This window comes from Mya arenaria, chromosome 4, assembly GCF_026914265.1.
Source record: "Mya arenaria isolate MELC-2E11 chromosome 4, ASM2691426v1".
NCBI classification, from domain to species: domain Eukaryota; kingdom Metazoa; phylum Mollusca; class Bivalvia; order Myida; family Myidae; genus Mya; species Mya arenaria.
In genome coordinates this window covers 9,153,880-9,181,702 of record NC_069125.1, presented here as the reverse complement: position 1 = coordinate 9,181,702, position 27,823 = coordinate 9,153,880, and the positions used below count along the sequence as shown (strand labels likewise).

Here is a 27,823-nt window from a genome sequence, read left to right as displayed (position 1 = left end):
TTCACAAAAAGCTTTACAATTACGTTGTCAGCAACAATCTCATTACTCCGTATCAGTCTGGCTTCATCAAAGGGGACTCCACAGTTAATCAACTTACTTTCCTTTATAATGAAATTCGTCAAGCTCTTGACGAAGGGAAGGAGGTGAGGGCAGTTTTTTGCGATATATCTAAGGCTTTTGATCGAGTCTGGCATAGAGGCCTAATTCACAAACTGTCTTCTTTTGGCATCAGAGGGAATCTACTCAATTGGTTTACATCGTATCTTTACGGTAGGAAACAAAGAGTCGTTGTCTCAAATTCTTCCTCATCTTGGTCAGACGTGCTTGCGGGAGTGCCTCAAGGCTCTATTCTCGGTCCTCTTCTTTTTCTCATTTGTATAAACGACATCGTTGATGATATTGAAGCTAATGTTCGTTTATTTGCAGATGATACTAGCCTGTACATTGTGGTCGAGAAACCTGAAGTTTCAGCTGCTCTAATCAATGCTGATCTTCAGAAACTATCTATTTGGTCAACTAAATGGCTTGTCACTTTCAATCCTTCCAAAACAGAATCAATTATTTTCTCTAGGAAACGTGATAGAGGGATTCAACCTCCCTTGTTTGTTCTCACAAACATCTTGGTCTCTGCCTTTCTGATGATGCTAAATGGAAAGATCATATCACTACGGTTCTCGACAAAACTTGGAAGAGATTGGGTATCAAGCGTTCCCTTAAATTCATGCTTTCTCGTAACTGCCTTGCAATTCAGACCGAAGCAGCGAAGATAGTTACCGGTGCCACTAAATTGTGTAATATACAGGGTCTTATGGCTGATTTGAAGTGGGACACCCTTGCAATTAGAAGGATGAAACATAGGCTTGTTCTTTTTTATAAGATGAGTAAAGGTATGACACCCGAATATCTATCGTCATTGATTCCCGCCCAGTCTCAGGTCAGATATCCACATAGAAACTCCGAAAATGTTCCCCTACCAGTTTGTCGCACCCAGTCATATGCATCATCATTCCTTCCTGCTACAGTCCGAGATTGGAATGCCCTTCCAATAGCAACAAGACACTCGGAAACAGTCCAATCTTTAAAAAAAAAATCAAACACACTCCACAAAATCATCTTTACTTTACAATGTCGGTTCGCGCCGCAACCAAATCATGCATTGTCGTCTAAGACTTGGGTGTAGTTCGCTTAACCATGATCTTCACAGAAAAAAATATCAATGACTCCCCTTCATGTACATGCACCGCAATTGAAGATGTGTCCCATTTCCTCATGATATGCCCTTTATACTCCACCCAGCGACAGCGATGTTTCAATGACCTTCCTTGTGCACCAACTATTCATAATTTATTTTTCGGTGACGATCACCTAACTTTTGAACAAAACAAGGATATATTTCTGTGTGTGCAGAGGTTTATATCAAGTTCAAAGAGATTTGATGCTTGATCGGGTGTGTTCGGATAGTGTTCGGTGTCGGGGGCAGTGTGTCATGCATGAGATGATAGACCTAATGTATGGCTACATGTTTTAGAAATGATAACAGTATGTAAGCAAATATACCACACATCTTTTTTTAGGCATCTTGATCGGATTTGAATATTATATGTTTATTGAACTAAATAACTACTAGGAACGGAATTTACATAAGTTTTAAGTAACTTGTTTTCCAATCCTTATTATTTGTATTGTTGTTAAATACCTTGTATATTTAAATTTGAAATAAATACTGTTTAAACTAAATGTAAAATAAAAAACAAAAAAGCAGAATTACAGAAACATTGCTTATAACTTGACAGTAAAACATACAATACTCGAAAAACATATGTTCATATATAACCTTGGTTCCGTCCATTGTTTAATTCTCTCTTCTTATACTTATGTGAAAAATTAAGACCAAAACAGGAACTAATTCCTTCTGATTGAGATCTTCTCGTGAATCGGAAGCTAGGTCACTTCGTAAGTTGATTTAAACACCTACGCTCTGCCTATTTCTATCTAAACGCTGTATATCATAATCTTCACAAAGTAACTCCGAGTCAAAAACACATTCGTCGAGTAAAGTTTCTGGAATAGAAATACAAGCAGCTCTAGTTATATAAGCCTATGAACGTTGCTCGTTTAAATTTGGTAAAAAAAACCTTGGATGTTGGAATGGTTAAAATAAAGGCAACGCTTGTTGAAATCTTTGTATTCCTTTTAAAAACCTTAAAAGGCAGGGCCAGGATATGAATGTATATCTCTATAAATAGAATGCTCACTGGCAAGAAAATGTTACGTGTACAGTTATATTTATAAATTAATAAATTGTTTTCTGTTTTTTCTCAATATTCTTGTAGCTTGTAACATAAATTTTGTAAAAGAAATCATATGTCCAAACTAAATTGCAGTTTTATCCGAAAATGTAACAAGGTGTTCCCGGTGGGTGGGTTATTTGTGAACAAGAATTTTATCATCAAAGTCACATTATCTGACACGTAGTTCAAATAATGTCCACATTAACAACGATTTTAATAGATCCATGCGCTGCCTTGTGGGTGGAAGGAAATAATGATGGCGGACAGGGGAACATTACAGGTACACATTTTCGAATGGTATCTCAAAAGGCTATTCTGAAAGGTGTCGTTTTTGTTCTTATGGGGTCATATTTGGCATCATTTAACGCTACATGAGAAAGACACACCAAACCCAACCTTGGAAAGCTGGATAAAACGTATATTGCAACATTCTTTGTCCCCCTTAAGTAAGGCGGGTTCCGTTCAATTTTAGTCGATCTTCCGGAGGCCGAGATAAGGTATGCCTGATTAATAAATCAGAAAAAAGGGTGTTATCAAAACCACTTAGAATTTCCACAACTTGGCAGATCCCTCTTGTAAATGTTCAATGTGTTGTTCAATTGGGGTGTTTCACTGAGTATCTTTTATCCTTTGTCTTAACGAAAATGAAATTTTATTTTTCGAGGGATGGCTTACACACACTGGACAAGATGTGGTTTTCAAATACCAGAAAATATTTCAGAGGGCATTTTGAATATGAATATTAATTATTAAAATTAAATAACAAAGACTGATGTGTAGTTTTGATTGTTTCTAATGTATTGATCATTGTACACTGGAAGATGACTGGAAGATGATAATATTGTCAAGACGATGACCGGGCAGACATTTTGGTGGTTAACTGTAGGAAGGGGTTGATCCAATCATAGAAGCAACCATGTCTTTGTATGCAACTTTGTATGATGATGTCAGCAAAATATAGTGCTATCCTATATCCTAGTAATCATACGTTTCAAAGCTATTTTTTCTAGCAAGCTTAAGTGAAAAAAAACACTGTTTTCAATTACTCATTACTGAACTATGCCCAAGTAAATAATGATATTTTCAACTTTGCTGCTGTAACAATACTATTTTCATCCTTAATTTGAACCTTTGAAAACAAAACTAACCATTTTACTATTGAATGTCAACTAACGGAACTGTGCACGTGTAGACTGGCCGAATAGCCGGGAAAAATCTAGTTGATATCTCAGTGCTCTAATACATGTTGCTTTTTTATGTAATTGACTGCATGATTATAAATAGAAAAGGCTTTTCCAATATGCAACCTGTATGTATGTTCGTCGGAAAATAACTCATTTATCTAATATTTTTGTTATCATATACACGGCCTAAACTATAAATGATTTTGTCTTGTATATTAAAACTTTTATCTTTTTATTTGTTTATATTTCCGCTTTTCACCACAGGCTTTACAAATAACGACGAAAAAGGCACCAGAATACTTTAAATTAGCGGAACTTTTAAAGAGCAAGATTGCTGCTGTCACTATCGAGGCCCTAACATTGTCTGATAGTTAATTGTATAACGTTTTTATCGAAGAATTTTCCATGTGGCCTAAACGCAGAATTCTCATTTCCATACTTATGTGAAAAACGACTGAGAAAAGGTTTTAAACATACTTTTTATGATATTTGATATTGAAAATGCCTCGTTTGTCTTTAAGAAATTTCCTTTTTATGATATGTATCCCTTAATTAAGTTTTATAAACGCCAGTTTTACTTCCATTCCACATGTATATTATAGCTAAAATTTCATGTATTAAGTAAGTGAAAATATTTCTGACTGTTAACAAACTTTGAACAATGGTCAAATGAGAGTTCTAAGCCCCTTGTCCCCTAACAACGCCCACAGCCTCGGCTTCGACAAGACACAGGGATTCATTATAATTATTCGTTCAAGGGCCCGTTTTTATAAATATACTTGTTTTTAATCAAAATTTATCAATTTATGTTTCCTTAACATACTTTCTATTGATATCAATTTCTCTCAAAAATATTTTCTTTCTCGCCTGCGTATGAATGTTAAAACTCGTGTTATTTTCCGTGTTTCTACTAAAACTATGTTTCATTCATTGCGGCTACAAAAGTTGCGCAATACTTCGTCCAAACTGAAAGGACGCACCATGACACCTGTTGAGGGCGTGTGAAAGTGTTGCTGTGTTCATTACTGTCAATGAAACGTTTTGATTAAACCGAAATGCAATGATCGATCTGTATATATAAATTGCATGTTTATATATATGTATATATAAACAAAATGATTTCTTTTCCAATATTTATATTGTCATCATTTATTTTACTATATGTAAAGTATGGTATTTTATAGTAAAAATATTACTATAACAAATCACATAAACAAACTTGCTATAAGTATTCAAAACAAATGGAGGGATTTGCTAGACATATAATTAATCACCGAGAAACAAATTCCCGTGGACTTGGATTCAAAATATCTGTTATTAAACAAAATAGGAGAAATGAAGAGAGACTAAGAAAAATACAATTGTAAATATTCTGTAAAGTTTATACTTTTGTAAGCATTGTTCTTCATTATATTTCAATTCACTTTACATTTTTTTCATTTATCATCAGTTTCAAAGATTAATGTATTCCTTTATAAAGTAAATACTGGTTCAGTCTTATAAAGAAGGTAATTATTGAGGGTAAATGTAATCCGATTTAAGCGTCATATCAATTGAACGATCTGTGATCTTGTTAAAGTCATCGTCGTTTTTGTCTGTCATTAATTTTGTTTATATACAGATTATATTATATCTTAATAACATACAAGTAAAAACATATTTGTCTGTCTGACAGACTTGCATATTGTCTAAGTGGATATTTTGGTACTAGGCAACATATCCGAGTTAATATTTATGTGAAAAAGCACAGGGCACAGCATTTCACTGTCAGTCTGTGATAAAAACAAATCCGCGAAAATTGACAGGTTACTTAAAGTCGATATATGTTTGGGTAACGTTCATGTAAATATTAATTTAACAAATTTTTACGCCTTCATAACAATGAATTCATAAGGTTTAGGGGTATTTTTTTTATTATTTAATAAAACGTTAGGAGGAAACATGCAGACTCCCAATCAGGTTTCGGTCTGGCAAAACATATCCTGCGGGTCAAAGGGCAACTATATCAAACAAATATCCCATTATAAACCCGTGACCCACTGCTGGTAGTAACAGAAATGCAACTTGTGATTTTTATGATCGGCTGTATCGTCTGGATACATTCCTTCGGCACTGTCTTTGTTTCTCTTGTCTTCGTTATCCCAACGAATGTGTAAATCACGCGCGTCCATTCCTTGCACCGACTGGCACGTGCCCCCGAAGCGCAACAGGACGAACGGACGGTCTTTAGGTAGCGTTATGGCGTGGCTATACAGCCCGTCTTTTCTGTTAATATATGATAAAAACAACTATATAAAAGGAGAGCTAAGTTCGAACAATATCAACATACCCGACTCATTTTCATAATTCTCTTTAACACACATTAAAGTGTAGATTTATGAAAAAGAGACACGACTAAGGAACATTTGCAGTGAAACATTAGCCCCCGAAGCTGAGGATCAAAACCGGTTCGCTGAAATGCCGGTCTGTTCCACTAGACCTCCCCGAAGGCTTTAGTGAAACCTCACAATTGAATATACAATAAAATTGAAATACGTTTGGCAAAGCTATTGTTAGTCTACTTTGTGCTCGTTAATTTGAGTTTCGATATGTAGATCACGACGTTGTTTCCAGGACGGCCGCCCGCGGCGATTTCTCTTTATCAACAACCATCATCGGTAATTTAGTCAGTGACCTGTTGTTGTTGCATTTATACACTGCATAGAAGACAATGTTTCATTCCGTGAAATATAACTTCTGGTTCTCTCTCATTTCTAATTATTACTATTTTAAATTTATCTAACACTAATTGTTTCATAAACTGCTTCAAATTGGTAAAACAGGGATATAGCCTCATTTGAACAACGGCCTGAGAACCTCACGTATAAGAAGAAATGGCGTCATTTGTGTTTTATGCTCAGCACTTTGTATGTTGTATGTTTAAAATGTAATTGTCCAAACATTAAAAACAGTGAAATTATATTGCTGCCAACAGTGAGTTTATCACGTGATTCATAACCAAAGCCACATAGCATGGACTAAAGGTTGATTATTGGAAATGCAATATATATTGAGTGAAATCAAGTAAGCACAAATACTACGTCTATATTTTGTTTCATAGGTTTGAAGCCGGAAAATAGTCATTGTTATGATGTGTGTTGAGTGAAATTTGTACCCGTGTGCGTGTCTCTGATTCCATCCTGCAGCGTTATACAAACATAAAAGAGCTCGTTAGATGACAAACTAACTCCTCTTAACATTTGTTGCGATGTGCAATACGTGAACCACGTACCTGCAGCAGTAGTTTATGCGAGTGTTTCTGTTAAAGTCCCCATCTGGCATGACGCCCCATTTGTCGTTTTTATTGTTTCTATCCTCATCGTCCCAGATAATGTGCCCCTCATGGAAACCTTAGTTTCAAAAAGTGACATTTATTCAGTTAATATCTCGTCAGAAAAAGACTTACTAACAAAACTTTGTTTTATTGCCTCTGCAGCATGGTTTGTTGGGAACATAAAGGGAAATGCAGTACTAGTAATTGCCCCCCCCCCCTTCTCATAACTTATAAACCTTGATTATTTTTGCAAATTGGGAAATTGATGTGAAAAGGGTGTTTCATAACCGCATGAACATCGCATTACAATCAAAACTAAACACTACTTATATTAGAAAACTTGATCTTGTACGAAATGCTAGTTATATGACGGCCTATGATTAATTAAACGATAATGTCGATATTGTTAGGTTATTACAATTTTAAGCTAACTATAATCAAACGTAACTTTCACTAACGAAGGACTGATTTCAGAGAAAGGTTACGAAAATAACAGTTACTGTTAATTAAAGTAATTAAAATACATGTTTTGTAGCCAATCATTTCCTTTAATTTAGACCGTAGAAAAAACGACTTTTTAAAATATTGTTAAAATTTTAGTTGCTTTTAGATAGTGAACAATGGATTGTTTATCATCGTATGACCATTCCGTAAAGATAATTACCAAATTGTGCTTTTACATCCTTTTTTAGAACAAGTATGTTTTTTTTAAAAAACACGGTTTCAATCCCTGTTGTTCATTCCGACAACTAAATTCGAAAACAAAATGCAATTTGATTCATACTACTGCAAAACAATTTAATTCAGGTTAATTGAAATATACTAAATTTGACTACTTACCATACGGGCATATTTTGTATTTCAGAATACAGTATGAGCCCGCTGGCCACCTACTCCCGTTATCTGGCGTACTACTGCGAGTTTTGATGCAAAATTCTGTTTTGATGTCGGATCCAAAATCACCTGAAAGGTATGCTTATTCATGACAATAATTTAAGCTTAAGTTTATCAAGTGTATCATACTAAAGATTGTTTGAATAAATGTACGCATGCAACATCAATTTATTACCAAACAAAACTACTGTATTACAACTGTTATTGTAAATACAAACATAATGCCTTACCTGCCAGGTAATTAGCGATATTGTTACTGAATTCGTTCCTATTACGCCGATTCTCTGTGTCCTGATATCTCCAGCCCGACTGCCAGTTGATTTGGTCGCCAGGACAACCCGAACGAGTTTTGATAAGTCCGTACGTGCCATAAGGCCACGAGACTGGTATTCCTGGAGCAGTTAACGTGTTAAAGTAGCCGTAGTTTAACAGTTTTTTGTAACATATCACTATGCACTGGTATGGCGACATGCCTCGTTTGCATCAAATGAATATTTGTTGCTGATGAGGACAACGAAAACCACCAATTGACTTGAAATAAGTGAAAAACTTAATTCACGGTCAAAATCGGTTACTCTTTTGTGTGTTTGATTTCATTTACACCGACGATTTACAAGTGACCGCTCAATAGTATTGTGCGTATAGTTCTTATGTTCAATGATAAAGATTCCTTCAACATTTATAAGAGAGAACCATTTTGTACATATATCATTGTACGTCAGTGTACCTCATGTTTTGGACTATTCAAACAACTCTATCCTCATATAATGGCGTTTGTTCTATGTTGAAAGTATGTATATGCATCGTGACGACTAGTTCATTCCCAGCAAACATATAACTTAGTATAACACTTTGTGAATATTGCAACATGATAAGATATTGTATAACACTGTCACAACGTGGTGACAAAATTCATTGTGTAGCTATTTTACATTAATTATCATTCAGTATGAACTATGCAATATTAAATTAAAGGCAAACATCTAATAATAATATACAATTGTTAAAAAGATATTGTACTTTTTTCTGTAATGGGACAACGTTAAATTAACATTGTACAACATTTGTGTTTAAAACTTTGACAAACTTTGTTTATTTCCATGGTTTCCTTTCATGAAAATAACGTTGTCATGACGTTGTAATAACATTGTCCTGGACGTTTTGATATACACAGAACATTGATTCATGCACGTTACGAAAGTTACTGTTATGTTTATGCCACCAAGGGCGTTCAAGTGCATTCTTCTAAACATATTGCAAGTGTCAACTCGACCAAAACAAAGGGCTTAATTTAGAACGTTAGTAACGAAATTCATATTTTTCATTTTTCTTTACTCCAATGAAAACAAATAACTTAACATTTGCCTTATTCCTGCCTCTTTTTAATATCTTTTTAGAATTCCTAAACAAGTTAATACAAACAGTTTCAAATTAAATATTGCTGATGTTGTTCAGTGATAAAAATCAGTCAATATTTTAGGCTAAAAATCTCCCATTTCACTAAATTAATTTCGATTTTGCTTTTATTTTGCACTTTTTATGGAAACAATAATATGAAATGATTCCATTGCCTATATAGAACGTCAATGTTGAAGATATTATAATTATACAATTCAGTAGTATAAAGTCATATTATTACAATCATATTGTATTATACATGTGTTGGATCATCAACATGTTTCCATCTTCCGCTATTAACTCATGCCGTTGTAACAGCGCTGTGACAAAGATGTAGCAATGATATGCCATTACTTTTCCCAATGTTACTTATGTGGAGGTTTACTCCATTACCAAGGCATAGTAACATTTTCCTATAGAAATTCGTTCCCGCAATAATGATTATCGTTTCCATCCGTGTGATTGTTGTCACAACGTTATAATAAACATGTTACTATATATAGTAACATTTTCCTATGGAAATTCCTTCCCGCAATGATGATTATCTTTTCCATCCGTGAGATCATCAAGGAAAGTAAAGGTGATTATGGCAACATTCCCCGAGGAAGACGAGTACGTACACCACCGACTATAATTTACTAATGTAATTGGTCTTAATACCTGATGCGAATATCCAAAGAACCGAACTTGAATAATGTTATACCTTATAAAATGATACCTTTATGTCACCTTTCAAGGCGACACCAAAATCGCATTTATTTTTATTTCGCAGAGAGATAACTTTAATAGTTTTCTTTTAATAACCTCCCATTAACAATCTGACTTTATCTTTCTATATTTGTTTATAAATGTACATAATATAACCTACCTTCGACACGCCGAACCCACGTACTTCCAATCAGAGCAAGTATCAAGAAGCAAACACTCAGTGTATATCGCATTTTGAGTTGTAGTGTAAATGCGGCCTTAGCATACTCATTTTATACGAAATTTTACTACGTCTTATTCTCATGTTCCTTTCTATCACTTGACCACCAACGCTTGTCTAGGCAAACCTCAAACATAAAACTTCCTATTGCAATAGAAACAAAATGAATGAAAAAAATTGTTGATTACGTGACGTTAGCGGCATGTACCATGGTTGTGTTTCTTCGTAAGGATATAATTATGCTTATTTCCTCATATTAACAAGCTATCAATAGCCAAAAGATTTTTTAAAGAGGACAATATGTATTTAGGAATTAAAAGGTACTGTTGTTTAAACGCTTTCATTTATCACTGAAACAAAATCAAAAATAACAGTGGTCAATTTTCGGTAACTGTTGACCAAAACAAACAAGACTCGTATTTCTTATGGAATATGAGCGGTTATTGGGTAAAGAAAACCTGAGAAACACGAATGAAAAAGTCATACAGAAATGTTCAAAGACATTGCACCAAAGATTGAATCTTCACACTTAAAAGGTTAATAGAGAATTCGCAACAAGTGACATATATATATTGAGTTAATTAAGATGACAAGGTGAAGTTAATGGCAGATGGCAAAGCATTCAATCTGTAAGAGTGCAGCTTTAAGACTTTAATAACAAACAATAAACTGTGTAAATTTATTGAAGTGTGCGCGCACGTTTTATATAGCCATGTAAAATACTGCACAAAGTTTGTGATTATTTTATATAGATGTATTATGCATTAGTTAGATTGATAAATTCAGATAAAGTAAAATATTGCACACAATTAGTATATTGCACTATAGGAGCATGTCCTTTTTAATAAATTTGATCAAAGTTTTATTTCAAAAAACAAAATAAATTTGTTTGTTTTTCCTTTTGTCCAATATACGTATACAGATTGTTTACTCAGATGTCAAGTATTATATTGAATCCAGCTTATTCAACTGTTCTAATTGACATTACATTTAACGGTATTTAAAATATTTTACCACTGCATGCAAAGTACATTAGTTTTATAATACGTATTGTAATGCGTAGATAACACACTTTTTTGTACAAACAGATCATACATGATTTGTTGCGTCTACCATATTGTTAAACCGAACAGTTTACCTTTTGATAGATATCTACAAAACGATACTTTAACGCAATGCCCATATCAATACTGTATATCCTAAAATCCTTGTTTATCTTTTTAAACCGAATTGTTTATCCTTTGATATTTATAGGAAAAAGAGTTTCGTCCCGTGGTTACACGTGTTTATTTGCTCTGACAATTTCACTTTTTTTCCAAATGGGAGAGGATTAATCCCTGTATAGGATGCATATTGGGATTTTTAGGATGACATTGCATACCAAGTCGTGTATGCATGGATTTATAGCGCAGAAGCGTTGTGTCTCTCTGTGTTTGAGGCCGCGATTGTTTAGTCCATGCTGGTGGTCACATGTGGAACTACAGAAACAAATCCCGGGCCGGGTAGAGGCTCTCCTAGCGGCTTGTCGTCGTCGTCCCTATGGATGGGCTCTCGTAGCTCAACGAGAAACCGCCGAAGCTCGGTTATCGACACATGAAAGTGGGGTTATCGGTGTATCGACCAGTGGCCATGCTGCCAATGGCGGCGATAAGAATATTTTTGGGTTAATGATGTCACTGAAATCTGACTTTAACAAAGGTATGGACGATAGAAACATTTCTCTCAATTCAGTGAACTTTAAAATTAATGAAGTATTTTCGGTTTGCATGTTCATAAAAGCAGAGAAGGATCTATTGAAGGATAAAAATGTTCAGCTGCAAACTAAACTAGGGAAGCCTGAATTAATTGGTGACGGAATGGATGGTCAGTCACGCAGAAACAATTTACTGATTGATGGATGTCAGGGCGAGATATACGAATCGTCAAGTGTGACTCAAAATAAAGTCAAGCATTTTCTGAGTGACACCCTTTTAATGCACAACGTCGATATCATTTGCATAAAGAGTGCGCAGCGACTGCCCAGAGGTGGGTCAGAAGGTGCATCCACTATTATTGTCAGATTTGCCAGTATTATGGGTAAGCAAAACACCTTTCAAGATGATGAGTTTATAAGGTCAGAAAAAGTGGTTTCACTAAGTGAAGTGAGTGATCGTATGGACATTATTAACACATTTGCTCTACAATGCTTACAAAGTGACATGCTTGGCAGGGCTTGTTCATGCACTTAAAATTAAAGACTGGTGTAAAAGCAAATGTTAATAAAACATTACTAAGAGAATCTGGTTTTGTAGTTGTGTATATATTCGTAGACTGATTTTATTTTCTGCATTCTATTTTATTTTAATAGTATTGTATTTACCAACGAGAATTTTGCTCCATTTCATTTAAACTCTTTTTATGATCATGATGATAATGATGGTGGTAATGGTTGGTTGTTTAAATGTATAATCGACCTCTGTATAAAAATGGCTGAATTGGCGGAAATTTCCACCCGGATTAAGTGGCCGCTTGTCTCAAGCACCCACGTTGACCTTTTTCCAAAAGGTGGCCACTTAATAACGGTTCGACTGTAAAATGCTAATCGAAATGACAAATTCGGCATTCTTTTATAAGGCTGTACACAATCTTGTAGCAAAGAACCTGACTCTTTTCACCTGAAAATGCAGAGACTGTTCTTTTTGCATATACTGCCATGAAATAGAAAATTATGAACATTTTTAATACAATGTTCAAGTTCATCAACATTTTGGAGTACCATAAATTCCTTGTTTAAAAAAAACATTGTCCAAACAAATTATTTAACAACATTAAATACATATTAATTTTGTAGAATATAAGATAGTTCAAAAATAATACAATATTGTCTGAGGATAATAAATAATGTGAAAAGCTAGCGAAGGGTTAGTTTTAAGGGGATGGAGTCAAAGTCAAGGTCATTGCTACTAAACATAGGAAAATGGCGGATTGAATTTCGCCCAATAATTTAAGCTAGCGTCGATGGATAGTAGTAAAAAATTGCCATGTAGATAGCTTGTGTGAAGAGCTAGCTTGTGATTGCTTTTGAAGGGACGGGTTGAGGTTAAATTCATTGTTACTAAAAATAGAAAAATAGCCTTTTCCTAACTGATATAGGAATTTAATGGCTATGATTTTGGATTGCCCATATTAAAAACCTTGTTTCGTCGTACTTCAGCGTTTCTACCGTGTTTTAGAAGTTGAACAATACATTTCAATGTATGTCACACATTTAATGTTTAATATTACTTTATCTAAAAATTATATTAAAACTGAATACCTCTTGAAACATTGTACACAATTCGAATGCTTTTACATGTTTTACGAACATGCATACGTTTTCTCAGTAACATCTATTAGACTTAAACAAAATATCACTGACCTTGAAACCGTTTTAAATGCATATGAGATGTTGTTTAACAACAATACGAACGCATAATTTAACGTGCATAGATAGTGATGACAAAACATAAGAAAACATCTAAACGTTTTGTCTGTATGACTATGAACGATATTTTAGATGTTCAGATTATTAAAGACTGAGGCAACAACAACAACAGTAAAATACTGTTTGGCAAAAATAAAAGGCAGTTCTTTCAAATAAAGCATTTTCTTCACGACACCATGACGTTGTCAAAGTGCTCCGTGCCAGATGGTTTGGTTTGGCTATATTGTTTTTGTAGGATACTTTACAGAGGCTTATCAAGAGTTCAGAACTTATGAACATGGATTTCACCGTTCAAATGCCAGATTATTCAAACCATATTTTTACGATTAATCAATTTTGATGAGGGTATGTTTTGTTTGTGGTGTATGTATTTTTGCATGTGATGTCAATATGTGTATGTATACAGTTAATTGTCTTTTTTGCCCTTGCCTTGTACCCTTAAACAGGGTTTATTTTATATACATGTCATTGTATCATTGATAAGTGATTCTTCGGGAGGCCAAAATAGATACGCAGTATAAAATTTGCAGTCGCGATTTGTGGCAACTGAAAATTGAGAACAGTTGCATGTATAACACTATCAAGCCCGTTGATAGGTGCAACAATGTCAACCCCGTTGATATGTGCAACACTGTCAACCCCATTGATAGGTGCAACACTGCCAAGCCAGTTGATAGGTGCAATACTGTCAACCCCATTTGATAGGTGCAACACTGCCAAGCCAGTTGATAGGTGCAACATTGTCAACCCCGTTGATAGGTGCAACACTGCCAAGCAAGTTGATATGTGCAACACTGTCCACCCCGTTGATAGGTGCAACACTGCCAAGCCAGTTGATAGGTGCAATACTGTCAACCCCGTTGATAGGTGCAACACTGCCAAGCCATTTGATAGGTGCAACACTTTCAACCCCGTTGATAGGTGCAACACTGTCAAGACTGTTGATAGGTGCAACACTTTCAACCCCGTTGATATGTGCAACACTGTCAAGACAGTCGATAGATGCAACACTGTCAAGCCAGTTGATAGGTGCAAAACTAACAAGCCAGTTGATAGGTGCATCACTGTCAAGCTAGTTGATAGGTGCAACATTGTGGACCCCATTGAATGGTGCAACACTGTGGACCCCATTGATAGGTGCAACACTGTGGACCCCATTGATAGGTGCAACACTGTGAACCCATTGATTGGTGCAACACTGTGAACCCCATTAATATGTGCAACACTGTGAACCCCATTGATAGGTGCAACACTGTGAACCCCATTGATAGGTGTAACACTGTGAACCCCATTGATTGGTGCAACACTGTGAACCCCATTGATAGGTGCAACACTGTAAACTCCATTGATTGGTGCAACAATGTGAACCCCATTGATAGGTGCAACACTGTGAACCCAATTGATTGGTGCAACACTGTGAACCCCATTGATTGGTGCAACACTGTGAACCCCATTGATATGTGCAACACTGTGAACCCCATTGATAGGTGCAACACTGTGACCCCATTGATTGGTGCAACACTGTGAACCCCATTGATAGGTGCAACACTGTAAACCCCATTGATTGGTGCAACACTGTGAACCGCATTGATAGGTGCAACACTGTTAACCCCATTGATTGGTGCAACACTGTGAACCCCATTGATTGGTGCAACACTGTGAACCCCATTGATTGGTGCAACACTGTTAACCCCATTGATTGGTGCAACACTGTGAACCCCATTGATAGGTGCAACACTGTGAACCCCATTGATTGGTGCAACAAAGTGAACCCCATTGATAGGTGCAACACTGTGGACCCCATTGAATGGTGCAACACTGTGAACCCCATTGATAGGTGCAACACTGTGAACCCCATTGATTGGTGCAACACTGTTAACCCCATTGATTGGTGCAACACTGTGAACCCCATTGATAGGTGCAACACGGTGAACCCCATTGATAGGTGCAACACTGTGAACCCCATTGAATGGTGCAACACTGTGGACCCCATTGATAGGTGCAACACTGTGAACCCCATTGATAGGGGCAACACTGTGGACCCCATTGATAGGTGCAACACTGTGGACCCCATTGATAGGTGCAACACTGTGAACCCCATTGATAGGTGCAACACTGTGAACCCAATTGATAGGTGCAACACTGTGAACCCCATTGATTGGTGCAACACTGTGGACCCCATTGATAGGTGCAACACTGTGGACCCCATTGATAGGTGCAACACTGTGAAACCCATTGATAGGTGCAACACTGTGAACCCCATTGATTGGTGCAACACTGTCAACCCCATTGATTGGTGCAACACTGTGAACCCCATTGATAGGTGCAACACTGTGAATCCCATTGATAGGTGCAACACTGTGAATCCCATTGATAGGTGCAACACTGTGAACCCCATTGATAGGTGCAACACTGTCAACCCCATTGATAGGTGCAACACTGCCAAGCCAGTTGATAGGTGCAATATTGTCAACCCCATTTGATAGTTGCAACACTGCCAAGCCAGTTGATAGGTGCAACATTGTCAACCCCGTTGATAGGTGCAACACTGCCAAGCAAGTTGATATGTGCAACACTGTCCACCCCGTTGATAGGTGCAACACTGCCAAGCCAGTTGATAGGTGCAATACTGTCAACCCCGTTGATAGGTGCAACACTGCCAAGCCATTTGATAGGTTCAACACTTTCAACCCCGTTGATAGGTGCAACACTGTCAAGACTGTTGATAGGTGCAACACTTTCAACCCCGTTGATATGTGCAACACTGTCAAGACAGTCGATAGATGCAACACTGTCAAGCCAGTTGATAGGTGAAAAACTGACAAGCCAGTTGATAGGTGCATCACTGTCAAGCTAGTTGATAGGTGCAACACTGTGAACCCCATTGAATGGTGCAACACTGTGGACCCCATTGATAGGTGCAACACTGTGGACCCCATTGATAGGTGCAACACTGTGAACCCCATTGATAGGTGCAACACTGTGAACCCCATTGATAGGTGGAACACTGTGAACCCCATTGATAGGTGCAACACTGTGAATCCCATTGATTGGTGCAACACTGTGAACCCCATTGATTGGTGCAACACTGTGAACCCCATTGATTGGTGCAACACTGTGAACCCCATCGATAGGTGCAACACTGTGAATCCCATTGATAGGTGCAACACTGTGAACCCCATTGATTGGTGCAACACTGTGAACCCCATTGATTGGTGCAACACTGTGAACCCCATTGATTGGTGCAACACTGTGAACCCCATTGATAGGTGCAACACTTTCAACCCCGTTGATATGTGCAACACTGTCAAGACTGTTGATAGGTGCAACACTTTCAACCCCGTTGATATGTGCAACACTGTCAAGACAGTCGATAGATGCAACACTGTCAAGCCAGTTGATAGGTGAAAAACTGACAAGCCAGTTGATAGGTGCATCACTGTCAAGCTAGTTGATAGGTGCAACACTGTGAACCCCATTGAATGGTGCAACACTGTGGACCCCATTGATAGGTGCAACACTGTGGACCCCGTTGATAGGTGCAACACTGTGGACCCCATTGATAGGTGCAACACTGTGAACCCCATTGATATGTGCAACACTGTGAACCCCATTGATAGGTGCAACACTGTGAATCCCATTGATTGGTGCAACACTGTGAACCCCATTGATTGGTGCAACACTGTGAACCCCATTGATTGGTGCAACACTGTGAACCCTATTGATAGGTGCAACACTGTGAATCCCATTGATAGGTGCAACACTGTGAACCCCATTGATTGGTGCAACACTGTGAACCCCTTTGATTGGTGCAACACTGTGAACCCCATTGATTGGTGCAACACTGTGAACCCCATTGATTGGTGCAACACTGTGAACCCCATTGATAGGTGCAACACTGTGAATCCCATTGATTGGTGCAACACTGTGAACCCCATTGATTGGTGCAACACTGTGAACCCCATTGATTGGTGCAACACTGTGAACCCCATTGATAGGTGCAACACTGTGAACCCCATTGATTGGTGCAACACTGTGAACCCCATTGATAGGTGCAACACTGTGAACCCCATTGATAGGTGCAACACTGTGAATCCCATTGATAGGTGCAACACTGTGAATCCCATTGATAGGTGCAACACTGTGAATCCCATTGATAGGTGCAACACTGTGAACCCCATTGATAGGTGCAACACTGTGAACCCCATTGATAGGTGCAACACTGTGGACCCCATTGATTGGTGCAACACTGTTAACCCCATTGATTGGTGCAACACTGTGAACCCCATTTATTGGTGCAACACTGTGAACCCCATTGATTGGTGCAACACTGTGAACCCCATTGATTGGTGCAACACTGTTAACCCCATTGATTGGTGCAACACTGTGAACCCCATTGATTGGTGCAACACTGTGAACCCCATTGATTGGTGCAACACTGTGAACACCATTGATAGGTGCAACACTTTCAACCCCGTTGATAGGTGCAACACTGTCAAGACTGTTGATAGGTGCAACACTTTCAACCCCGTTGATATGTGCAACACTGTCAAGACAGTCGATAGATGCAACACTGTCAAGCCAGTTGATAAGTGAAAAACTGACAAGCCAGTTGATAGGTGCATCACTGTCAAGCTAGTTGATAGGTGCAACACTGTGAACCCCATTGAATGGTGCAACACTGTGGACCCCATTGATAGGTGCAACACTGTGGACCCCGTTGATAGGTGCAACACTGTGGACCCCATTGATAGGTGCAACACTGTGAACCCCATTGATAGGTGCAACACTGTGAACCCCATTGATAGGTGCAACACTGTGAATCCCATTGATTGGTGCAACACTGTGAACCCCATTGATTGGTGCAACACTGTGAACCCCATTGATTGGTGCAACACTGTGAACCCTATTGATAGGTGCAACACTGTGAATCCCATTGATAGGTGCAACACTGTGAACCCCATTGATTGGTGCAACACTGTGAACCCCTTTGATTGGTGCAACACTGTGAACCCCATTGATTGGTGCAACACTGTGAACCCCATTGATTGGTGCAACACTGTGAACCCCATTGATAGGTGCAACACTGTGAATCCCATTGATTGGTGCAACACTGTGAACCCCATTGATTGGTGCAACACTGTGGACCCCATTGATAGGTGCAACACTGTGAACCCCATTGATAGGTGCAACACTGTGAACCCCATTGATTGGTGCAACACTGTGAACCCCATTGATAGGTGCAACACTGTGAACCCCATTGATAGGTGCAACACTGTGAACCCCATTGATAGGTGCAACACTGTGAATCCCATTGATAGGTGCAACACTGTGAATCCCATTGATAGGTGCAACACTGTGAACCCCATTGATAGGTGCAACACTGTGGACCCCATTGATTGGTGCAACACTGTGAACCCCATTGATTGGTGCAACACTGTGAACCCCATTGATTGGTGCAACACTGTGAACCCCATTGATTGGTGCAACACTGTGAACCCCATTGATTGGTGCAACACTGTTAACCCCATTGATTGGTGCAACACTCTGAACCCCATTGATTGGTGCAACACTGTGAACCCCATTGATTGGTGCAACACTGTGAACCCCATTGATTGGTGCAACACTGTGAACCCCATTGATTGGTGCAACACTGTTAACCCCATTGATTGGTGCAACACTGTGAACCCCACTGATAGGTGCAACACTGTCAAGTACGTATGCGGGTGAAACACTGTCAAGTACGTATGCGGGTGAAACACTGTCAAGCACGTATGCGGGTGAAACACTGTCAAGCACGTATGCGGGTGAAACACTGTCAAGCACGTATGCGGGTGAAAGACTGTGAAACCCATTGATAGGTGAAACACTGTCAAGCCCGTTGATAGGTGCAACACTGTCAAGCCCGTTAGTTGATGAAACACTGTCAAGCCCGTTAGTGGGTGCAACACTTTCAATCTCGTTGGTATATACAATACTAATATTGTATTGTATTGTATTGTATTGTATTGTATTGTTTTGCATTATATTGTATAGCATTGTATTGTATTGTATTGCTTTTCGTTGCGTTGCATTGCATTGCATTGTATTGTATTGTATTGTATTGTATTGTATTGTATTGTATTGTATTGTATTGTATTGCATTGTATTGTATTGTTTACACTATATTGTATTACATGGTATTGTATTGATATTAGTGCATAGTTATGTTATGAATTTACTATTCTATGTTCAAGCTGATGCAGTTAACACTTCTGTTTATTTATATTTATTATAAATTGAAGAACTTAAGGATTTATTCATGCGTTAAGCAAACAACACAGTAAACACAAATCCCACTCGTTACATATGGTTTGGTTTCATTCAAATCATGACCAACAACTAAAACTAAATGGTGACTCGGCAATACTAGCAAAATAAACTATAGCCGAAAGTTCGTAAGCGGAACGAAACAAGCGGAAAGAAACAAGCGGAATGTACTAAGCGGAAAGTAATAAGCTGAAAGTAATAACTTTTGAAACGGTTAAGTATATTGATATTACTACCATCTGGTTCTAAGGCTACGCCCTTTGTAACCATTCTAAGACCCAGAGTTGGAAAAGTTGTGATAATACATATTTGCATATCTGTTAGATATAGGAATTTGGATATCTACATTCATTATATAAAACAAAATGTAAATGAATTCGAACCTTACTGATTATGCAACAAATTGTAAAATTACAATTGTATTATAGTACAAATTACAAATTTTAAACAAACGTAAAGTTATGTACAGCTTGATGCTTTTATGCAATGATATGTTGCATGCCTATCTTATTATATACGTTAAATTGTTATCAAGACTTATTTCATTTAAATTGTGTTTTTGTTTTTCTATTCAATTGTTGCATGCCTATCTTATTATTTACGTTAAATTGTTATCTAGACTTATTTCATTTAAATTTTGTTTTTGTTTTTCTATTCAATTATTTACATAATACATTTATTCGATTGCATATAATGACTTCACTGTCTGGTCAAATGTGTTTCATATTTCATGTTTTTGTTGTTGTATTTGTTTACAAGTTTCAAGTCATCAGTTTTGACTAAGCCATCCCTAGTTCAAGGGTCATCCATATATCAGTTCTGGTGTTTATTCATTCCAGTTTACCTGTTTTTGTTAGATGTTGTCCTATATATTTAGATTGCCACGGGTGCATACTTACACGGACAGTTCACTAGCTGTATTCATCAACGGTGAATCCTCGGTACATTTTTTTCAAAGTGCGCGAAGCATGCCAGTAATTAAGTACCTGTCACAGTGAAAGTAAATAAGACGATGCATTAAATTACATGTCCAGGGTGTGTCATTTCTATATAAACTACTTTGGTTTAATGTTATTCATGATATCAACATTAAAATGCACGTATATTCAATTATCACATTAAAAATGTCTAGTAACCTGACTACATTTTAGGGTTGATCATTTATCAATATCAAATGTCATGTCCAATAGCTTTCAAACGGCGCTTACATAAGGACTACCTAAGCTTTTGAATAATAAAAGGTTAACGTGGCAATTATTGTGAAATAAATCCAAAATATTGTTCACTGTCATATTTTGTGTTTAAAATAAATCTTAAAATTAACAACCACAAAACTGTTTCATTTCAATTGCGACGCAACATCCTATTGTGTGGTCGTAAATCTTAGAATTAACGATTGCAACACGTCACTGTGTTATTTTTTTCATTTCCAATGCAGCGTCCGGCTTTGTGGTTACAATAAATCTATACATCTAAATTCATAACCGCTCCATTTAATCAAAATTGAAACAAACAACATCATGTACAAAATTTCATGATTTAAGATAATATCTAAACAAAAACACTTATGATTTTTGACGGAGTTAAAATGCCATTGTAACTGCTTTGTTTTAAGGTATGTTTAGAGTGTATGAGGAGATTGGTGAGTTAATTTCTACATTTCAATAGTGTAACCATGGCAACAAAAGTACACTTTTATAAAAAAACAAACATTTTTTTCCTAACACATATAACTACTAAAACATAAATTAACAAAGCATGCTATATATTTAATTTTAACTGTATGCTTGAACATTACAACAATGCGAAAACAACATTTATTTTAAATAATATATTAAACCATTGCAACTATTTCCAATATCTTGAAGATATTGAAGAAATTTTAGTATTGACCGAACAATTAATACTTTTAAGTTTAAATAATTTGTATTGAATAACATTTATAATTTACGTTGCTAAAGATTATCAATTTTCACCAAGTTCTGTATTTTTTAAATAAATTCATTCGATTTTGTAAAATGATATTGCTGTGAAAGTTGTTATTTGAGGTGATAAAATCATCCTTTTGATACTGTTTTTCTTAGCGAACGTCGAAGACGCAGTTTCATCATGCAATTATATTCTAAAATGACACTATTTTATGTATGAATACGTTATTTGATAAGCAAAAATTGCAAAAACTATTTAAGATATATTGATCTAATTTCCAAAAGAGTACTGTTTCAGGTTCCGTTAAAAACAAAAATTGTAATTATTCCACCTTTGATACCCCTTTTCACAGGCGTCGTCACATATATGTTGTTTTCAATGTTTTCATTAATATTTTGTTTAAAAAGTATTCAATATTTACCACGATTGTTTTTGTATACTTTGAAAAGTTATCATGAAGTTGTAATTCCTTATGAAAGACGAATGCACGAGCCATGTTGAAAGTTTAATATTTTAGGCATTTCATTCACCATTGATGTATTTTTGAAATACATTTATGATATGTGGCAGCGTAATTAAATTGTTATGTAGTTTAATAATTCATTTGTATTTTATATTATTGGTAAACTATGCCTGCGCGACAAAGACAAGTATACATCAACAACCATTGTACAACTCAGGAAGTCTCACAAGTACATAAAACATTCACAATTCATTGGCGACTAAAAATATTGAGTAAATTTCGTAAAAACTTAGAAAGTGATTGTGTCCAATAAGTGAAAGTTAAGGCGCAAATAAATTCATGCACTTGTTGCCTTTGTTTGTTTTGGTGAGGTTTTATACATATTGACCAAGTTACGGTGTAATTAGCCATCACAAACTGGGGTTTTTTATTGACTGACAATGTAAATCTCAATACTTATTGACGAACGATGTGTAGCAAATGGCTTCTACAGTGCTCTCTTACGAGTTTCTTGTTTGGTATAAGTTTACGCTAGTCTGTTTGTATGTGTCATTCAAGCTAGAACATCATATTGATAAAATGCAAATTTTATACTGCAAGTTGCTATCGTGGCCTGAGGGTACACTGGGGGATGCACAAACTAAATAAATATTCAACTCTACTTCGTATCCTTTTGCAAATAGCGTTTTTTTAATATTTGATGAAATTATATTCTATAAATTGTGATTTTATAAAATGTACATATGAAGAGATATTATGTTTTAAAGCTACAAAACAGGGAAGTACTTGGTTGAACAAATACATTCAAAACCTGACCCCGAGCATGCGTTCATCAGAAACTGCACCACCGATGCACTTGAGGGTCAGGTTGACTCGTAGACCTGGATACGTTTAGTGAAAGGTATAAATAAAACTTCCTAACACTCTGTCTGTAACCAATATACTGCCTTGCGGTAAGAAATATATGCCTTAGAGATATGTTTGTGAATACATATTCTGACACTCGTGTTAGTTTATTCCTCATAAATACGGTTTTGTAAATATGTTCAAACATGATAATTGTTTTTCTATGTCCTTTTATTGCCGGGAAAACTGTTTAAACTTTAACAATGTATCTCCGACTGTGAAGACAGAAAAGACTAGTGTGTCTCTCTTTCTGGAAAAAGTACCATTCCTTTTCGAAATGACCAAGTGTCGCCATAATTAAACGGCACAAACTTTTTCAAACATTCTACGCATCATGATAGCCACAAATTGTAATCAGTAACACTACGTACATTGTAGTCGACGTACTTGCCTTCTTGCATTTACAAGGCCATTGTCTTTGAAAATGTCTTGCAATAGTTCCCGTAATAAAAGTTGCTTAACAACGAGTTCTCTCTATATACAGCGACAGGGAAATAAATATATTAATCATGGAAAAATGCCACTTGTACTTGACATACTTTGTGCAGTTTGTTTATCATTTTAAAATGCTTACCCTTAGACTTTCTGATAACCTGCCTTGTTCATGCAATGGTATTTAATGCTCTAAAAGGTGGTCATATTTAAATCGCACCGTACGAACGATCGTCCGTCCGGTTTTCACTCACTTTCATACCTCAAAATATCAAGGTCACACTCACAGGTTTTTTATTAAGAAATGCTGCATGTATGAATATATAAAGTATATTTGTTTGTGTCTGGGCTGAAAAATATTGTCATTTGCAAAAGGATTAAAAAGAAAATACATAAAGGCAACATATCGTGTGCATGACCCTAAACCCTTCTTTAAAGCTCAAGGTCACACTAAGAATTAAATCATTATGGAATGCTGCAATAATGCACATATAGTCGGTCGTTTCGGTGATGTTACTTCGTCATGCACTAAAAGAGTTCAATTACTTGGCACATTTGTTCGGTAAATAAAGACGACGTGTCCCGTACATGACCGACGTTCCTAAAAAAGAGGTGATTCCAAAAGACTACCATGCGTATTATGATCAGTTACCACATGCTGATAGCTGAGACCTATTGGCAGTGAATGTTTTGATAGTGCTCAACGGGGTTGCAGAACACGTACAAAAGTAAACAACTCTCATCCTGGGGCAAAATCGTCCTTTACTTGTCTGTTCCGAAGTTTTGAAAGTAGTTCTCTATTTCGAGGTAACACAGAGTCAAATTGGCCAACATTTTGTATACCAGTACAGATGCCTAAATACTCAGCATCAGATCTAGGTCCAAACAGTTAGCATATTTAATCCAGTTTTGAAAAACGGGATATTGCTTATATGTATTCTGTAAACAAAGGTTTAATGTACACTGCTTAAGAATTTATCACATGGGCTCGTTTGCGTGTACATTGATATCAGATTTCAAAAGTTTCAAAGTGTTTGCTTTTGGCATGTTAATGATCGCCGCTGTACGAAAACCCTAATTTACAATGTCGCAAACAGCGTTGACCCAAACCAGCCACCGCAATGAAAATGCGGCATCAGATCAGGGATGACACTGTTTGCCAGCAATCAGCACCTACTCTGCCTTGCACTATCATTACAAACAGTATTGACCTTCATTAGATGCATTTTCAATGCGGCGGTTGATATGGGCCATCACTGTTTGTAATGTCCTACAGTTTGTTTTCGTACGACTGCACTCAGATGGATTTGATGTATTGATTGGATACATTTTGTGTATGAATTTTTATGATTCCATGAATGTGTTAAATGACTTACATGGATCAGATGTGTGCACACTCAGGGAAAATCATGTGAATGTGTTGGCTGATTTACACGAATAAGTATTTTGCACAATCCTACATTTGATGGGTTGCACTAGAACTTCTAAAAACGGTTAAGTATATTGATATTGCTGCCATAGAAACCATCTTGTTATTAAGGCTACGCCCCTTGTAACTATTTTAAGGCCCTTGGTTTGGAAAAGCTGTGAAAATACATATATGGGTACAGGGATTTGGATATCTACATTCATTATATAACACAAAATGTAAATGATTCCGAACCTTAGTGATTATGCAACACATTGTAAAAAGTACAAATTTATTAACGTACAAATTAAAAAGTTTAAACGTGCCTAAACAAACGCACAATTATGTACAGAATTTTGCTTGATGCAATGAAATGTTGCTTGAATATCTTATTATACACGTTGAATTGTTATCTAGACTTATTTTATTTAAATTTTGTTTTTGTTTTTCTATTCAATTATTTTCATAAGACATTCATTCGATTGCATATAATGACTTCACCATCTGAGTAAACGTTTTTTCAGTTTTATTTTGTTGTTTTATTTGTTTTCATGTTTCAAGTCATCAGTTTCGACTTAGCCATCCCTGGTTCAAGGGTCATCCATATATCAGTTCAGGTGTGTATTAATACCAGTACTTAAACGGTCAGTTCACCAGCTATATAAATCAACGGTCCATTCTTGGTGCATTTATGTCAAAGTGCGTGAAACATGCCTGTAATTATTTACCTGTTACAGTGAAAATAAGTTAGACAATGCATTGAATTACATGTCTAGTGTGTGTCATTTTTTATATAAAGTACTTTGGTTTAATGTTATAAACGTTAAAATGCGCAATTATCACATTAAACATATCTAGTAACATGTTTACATTTTAGGGTTGATCATATGTCAAAAGTCAGGCCCAAATGGCGCTAACATTCGACAAACCTAAGCTGTTGAAAGATATAAGGATAACGTTGCAGTTATTGTGAAATAAATCCAAAATATTGTTCACTGTCATATTTTGTGTTTAAAATAAATCTTAAAATTAACAACCACAAAACTGTTTCATTTCAATTGCGATGCAGCATCCTATTGTGTGGTCGTAAATCTTAGAATTAACGATTGCAACACGTCAATGTGTTATTTTTTTCATTTCCAATGCAGCGTCCGGCTTTGTGGTTACAATAAATCTATACATCTAAATTTATAACCGCTCCATTGAATCAAAATTGAAAGAAACAACATCATGTACAAAATTTCATGATTTAAGATAATATCTAAACAAAAACACTTATAATTTTTGACGGAGTTAAAATGCCATTGTTACTGCTTTGTTTTAAGGTATGTTTAGAGTGTATGAGGAGATTAATGAGTTAATTTCTACATTTCAATAGTGTTACTATGGCAACAAAAGTATACTTTTATAAAAAAGTGTTTTTCTTAGCGAACGTCGAATACGCAGTTTCATCATGCAGTTATATTCTAAAATGACACTATTTTATGTATGAATACGTTATTTTTTTGTTTTAAGATGGTTTTTGAAATCAGTTGCTATAGCAACATCTATTTTTTATTGATGAATGTGTTTGTTGTTGTCATGACACGTTTCATGTATTTTTGACAGTACTCAAGATAAGCAAAAATTGCAAAAGCAACGTCAATATTTAAGATATTTTGATCTAATTTCCAAAAGAGTACTGTTTCAGGTTTCGTTAAAAATAAAAATTGTAATTGTTCCACCTTTGATACCCCTTTTCACAGGCGTCGTCTCATATATGTTGTTTTCAATGTTTTCATTAATATTTTGTTTAAAAAGTATTCAATATTTAACACGATTGTTTTTGTATACTTTGAAAAAGTTATCATGAAGTTGTCATTCCTTATGAAAGACGAATGCACGAGCCATGTTGAAAGTTTAATATTTTAGGCATTTCATTCACCATTGATGTATTTTTGAAATACATTTATGATATGTGGCAGCGTAATTAAATTGTTATGTAGTTTAATAATTCATTAGTATTTTATATTATTGGTAAACTATGCCTGCGCGACAAAGATAAGTATACATCAACAACCATTGTACAACTCAGGAAGTCTCACAAGTACATAAAACATTCACAATTCATTGGCGACTAAAAATATTGAGTAAATTTCGTAAAAACTTAGAAAGTGTTTGTGTCCAATAAGTGAAAGTTAAGGCGCAAATAAATTCATGCACTTGTTGCCTTTGTTTGTTTTGGTGAGGTTTTATACATATTGACCAAGTTACGGTGTAATTAGCCATCACAAACTGTTTTTTATTGACTGACAATGTAATTCTCAATACTTATTGACGAACGATGTGTAGCAAATGGCTTCTACAGTGCCCTCTTACGAGTTTCTTGTTTGGTATAAGTTTACGCTAGTCTGTTCGTATGTGTCATTCAAGCTAGAACATCATATTGATAAAATGCAAATTTTATACTGCAAGTTGCTATCGTGGCCTGAGGGTACACTGGGGGATGCACAAACTAAATAAATATTCAACTCTACTTCGTATCCTTTTGCAAATAGCGTCTTTTTAATATTTGATGAAATTATATTCTATAAATTGTGATTTTATAAAATGAACATATGGAGAGATATTATGTTTTAAAGCTACAAAACAGGGAAGTACTTGGTTGAACAAATACATATAAAAACTGACCCCGAGCATGCGTTCATCAGAAACTGCACCACCGATGCACTTGAGGGTCAGGTTGACTCGTTGACCTGGATACGTTTAGTGAAAGGTATAAATAAAACTTCCTAACACTCTGTCTGTAACCAATATACTGTCTTACGGTAAGAAATATATGCCTTAGAGATATGTTTGTGAATACATATTCTGACACTCGTGGTAGTTTATTCCTCATAAATACGGTTTTGTAAATATGTTCAAA

At 36.1% G+C, this 27,823-nt stretch overlaps 2 protein-coding genes across 2 annotated transcripts; one reads left to right on the top strand and one right to left on the bottom strand.

Annotated features, from left to right (window-relative positions):
- Positions 1-4,680: 4,680 nt before the first annotated feature.
- On the bottom strand, positions 4,681-10,069 carry LOC128229605 (uncharacterized). Its single transcript, XM_052941363.1, has 5 exons — positions 9,949-10,069; positions 7,913-8,074; positions 7,629-7,751; positions 6,747-6,864; positions 4,681-5,740 (listed from the first exon to the last, which is right to left on the bottom strand). The coding sequence occupies exons 1-5, from the start codon at positions 10,019-10,021 to the stop codon at positions 5,497-5,499; spliced, it is 720 nt and encodes a 239-aa protein (XP_052797323.1). The 5' UTR covers positions 10,022-10,069; the 3' UTR covers positions 4,681-5,496.
- A 1,144-nt stretch (positions 10,070-11,213) lies between these two features.
- LOC128230180 (uncharacterized) lies at positions 11,214-25,869 on the top strand. The gene is made up of 3 exons (XM_052942237.1): positions 11,214-12,084; positions 25,480-25,535; positions 25,796-25,869. The coding sequence occupies exons 1-3, from the start codon at positions 11,355-11,357 to the stop codon at positions 25,799-25,801; spliced, it is 792 nt and encodes a 263-aa protein (XP_052798197.1). The 5' UTR covers positions 11,214-11,354; the 3' UTR covers positions 25,802-25,869.
- The last annotated feature ends 1,954 nt before the right edge of the window (positions 25,870-27,823 follow it).

What these genes read in the sequence shown, in the direction of transcription:
- LOC128229605 (XM_052941363.1), bottom strand. Translation starts at nt 10,021, where the DNA reads ATGCGATATACACTGAGTGTTTGCTTCTTGATACTTGCTCTGATTGGA. An exon ending in TATCGCTAATTACCTGGCAG is followed by an intron (nt 7,752 to 7,912) that starts GTAAGGCATTAT and finishes CATACCTTTCAG; the next exon opens with GTGATTTTGGATCCGACATC. An exon ending in ATACAAAATATGCCCGTATG is followed by an intron (nt 6,865 to 7,628) that starts GTAAGTAGTCAA and finishes TTTGAAACTAAG; the next exon opens with GTTTCCATGAGGGGCACATT.
- LOC128230180 (XM_052942237.1), top strand. Translation starts at nt 11,355, where the DNA reads ATGCATATTGGGATTTTTAGGATGACATTGCATACCAAGTCGTGTATG. An exon ending in CAGATTTGCCAGTATTATGG is followed by an intron (nt 12,085 to 25,479) that starts GTAAGCAAAACA and finishes TCATGTTTCAAG; the next exon opens with TCATCAGTTTCGACTTAGCC.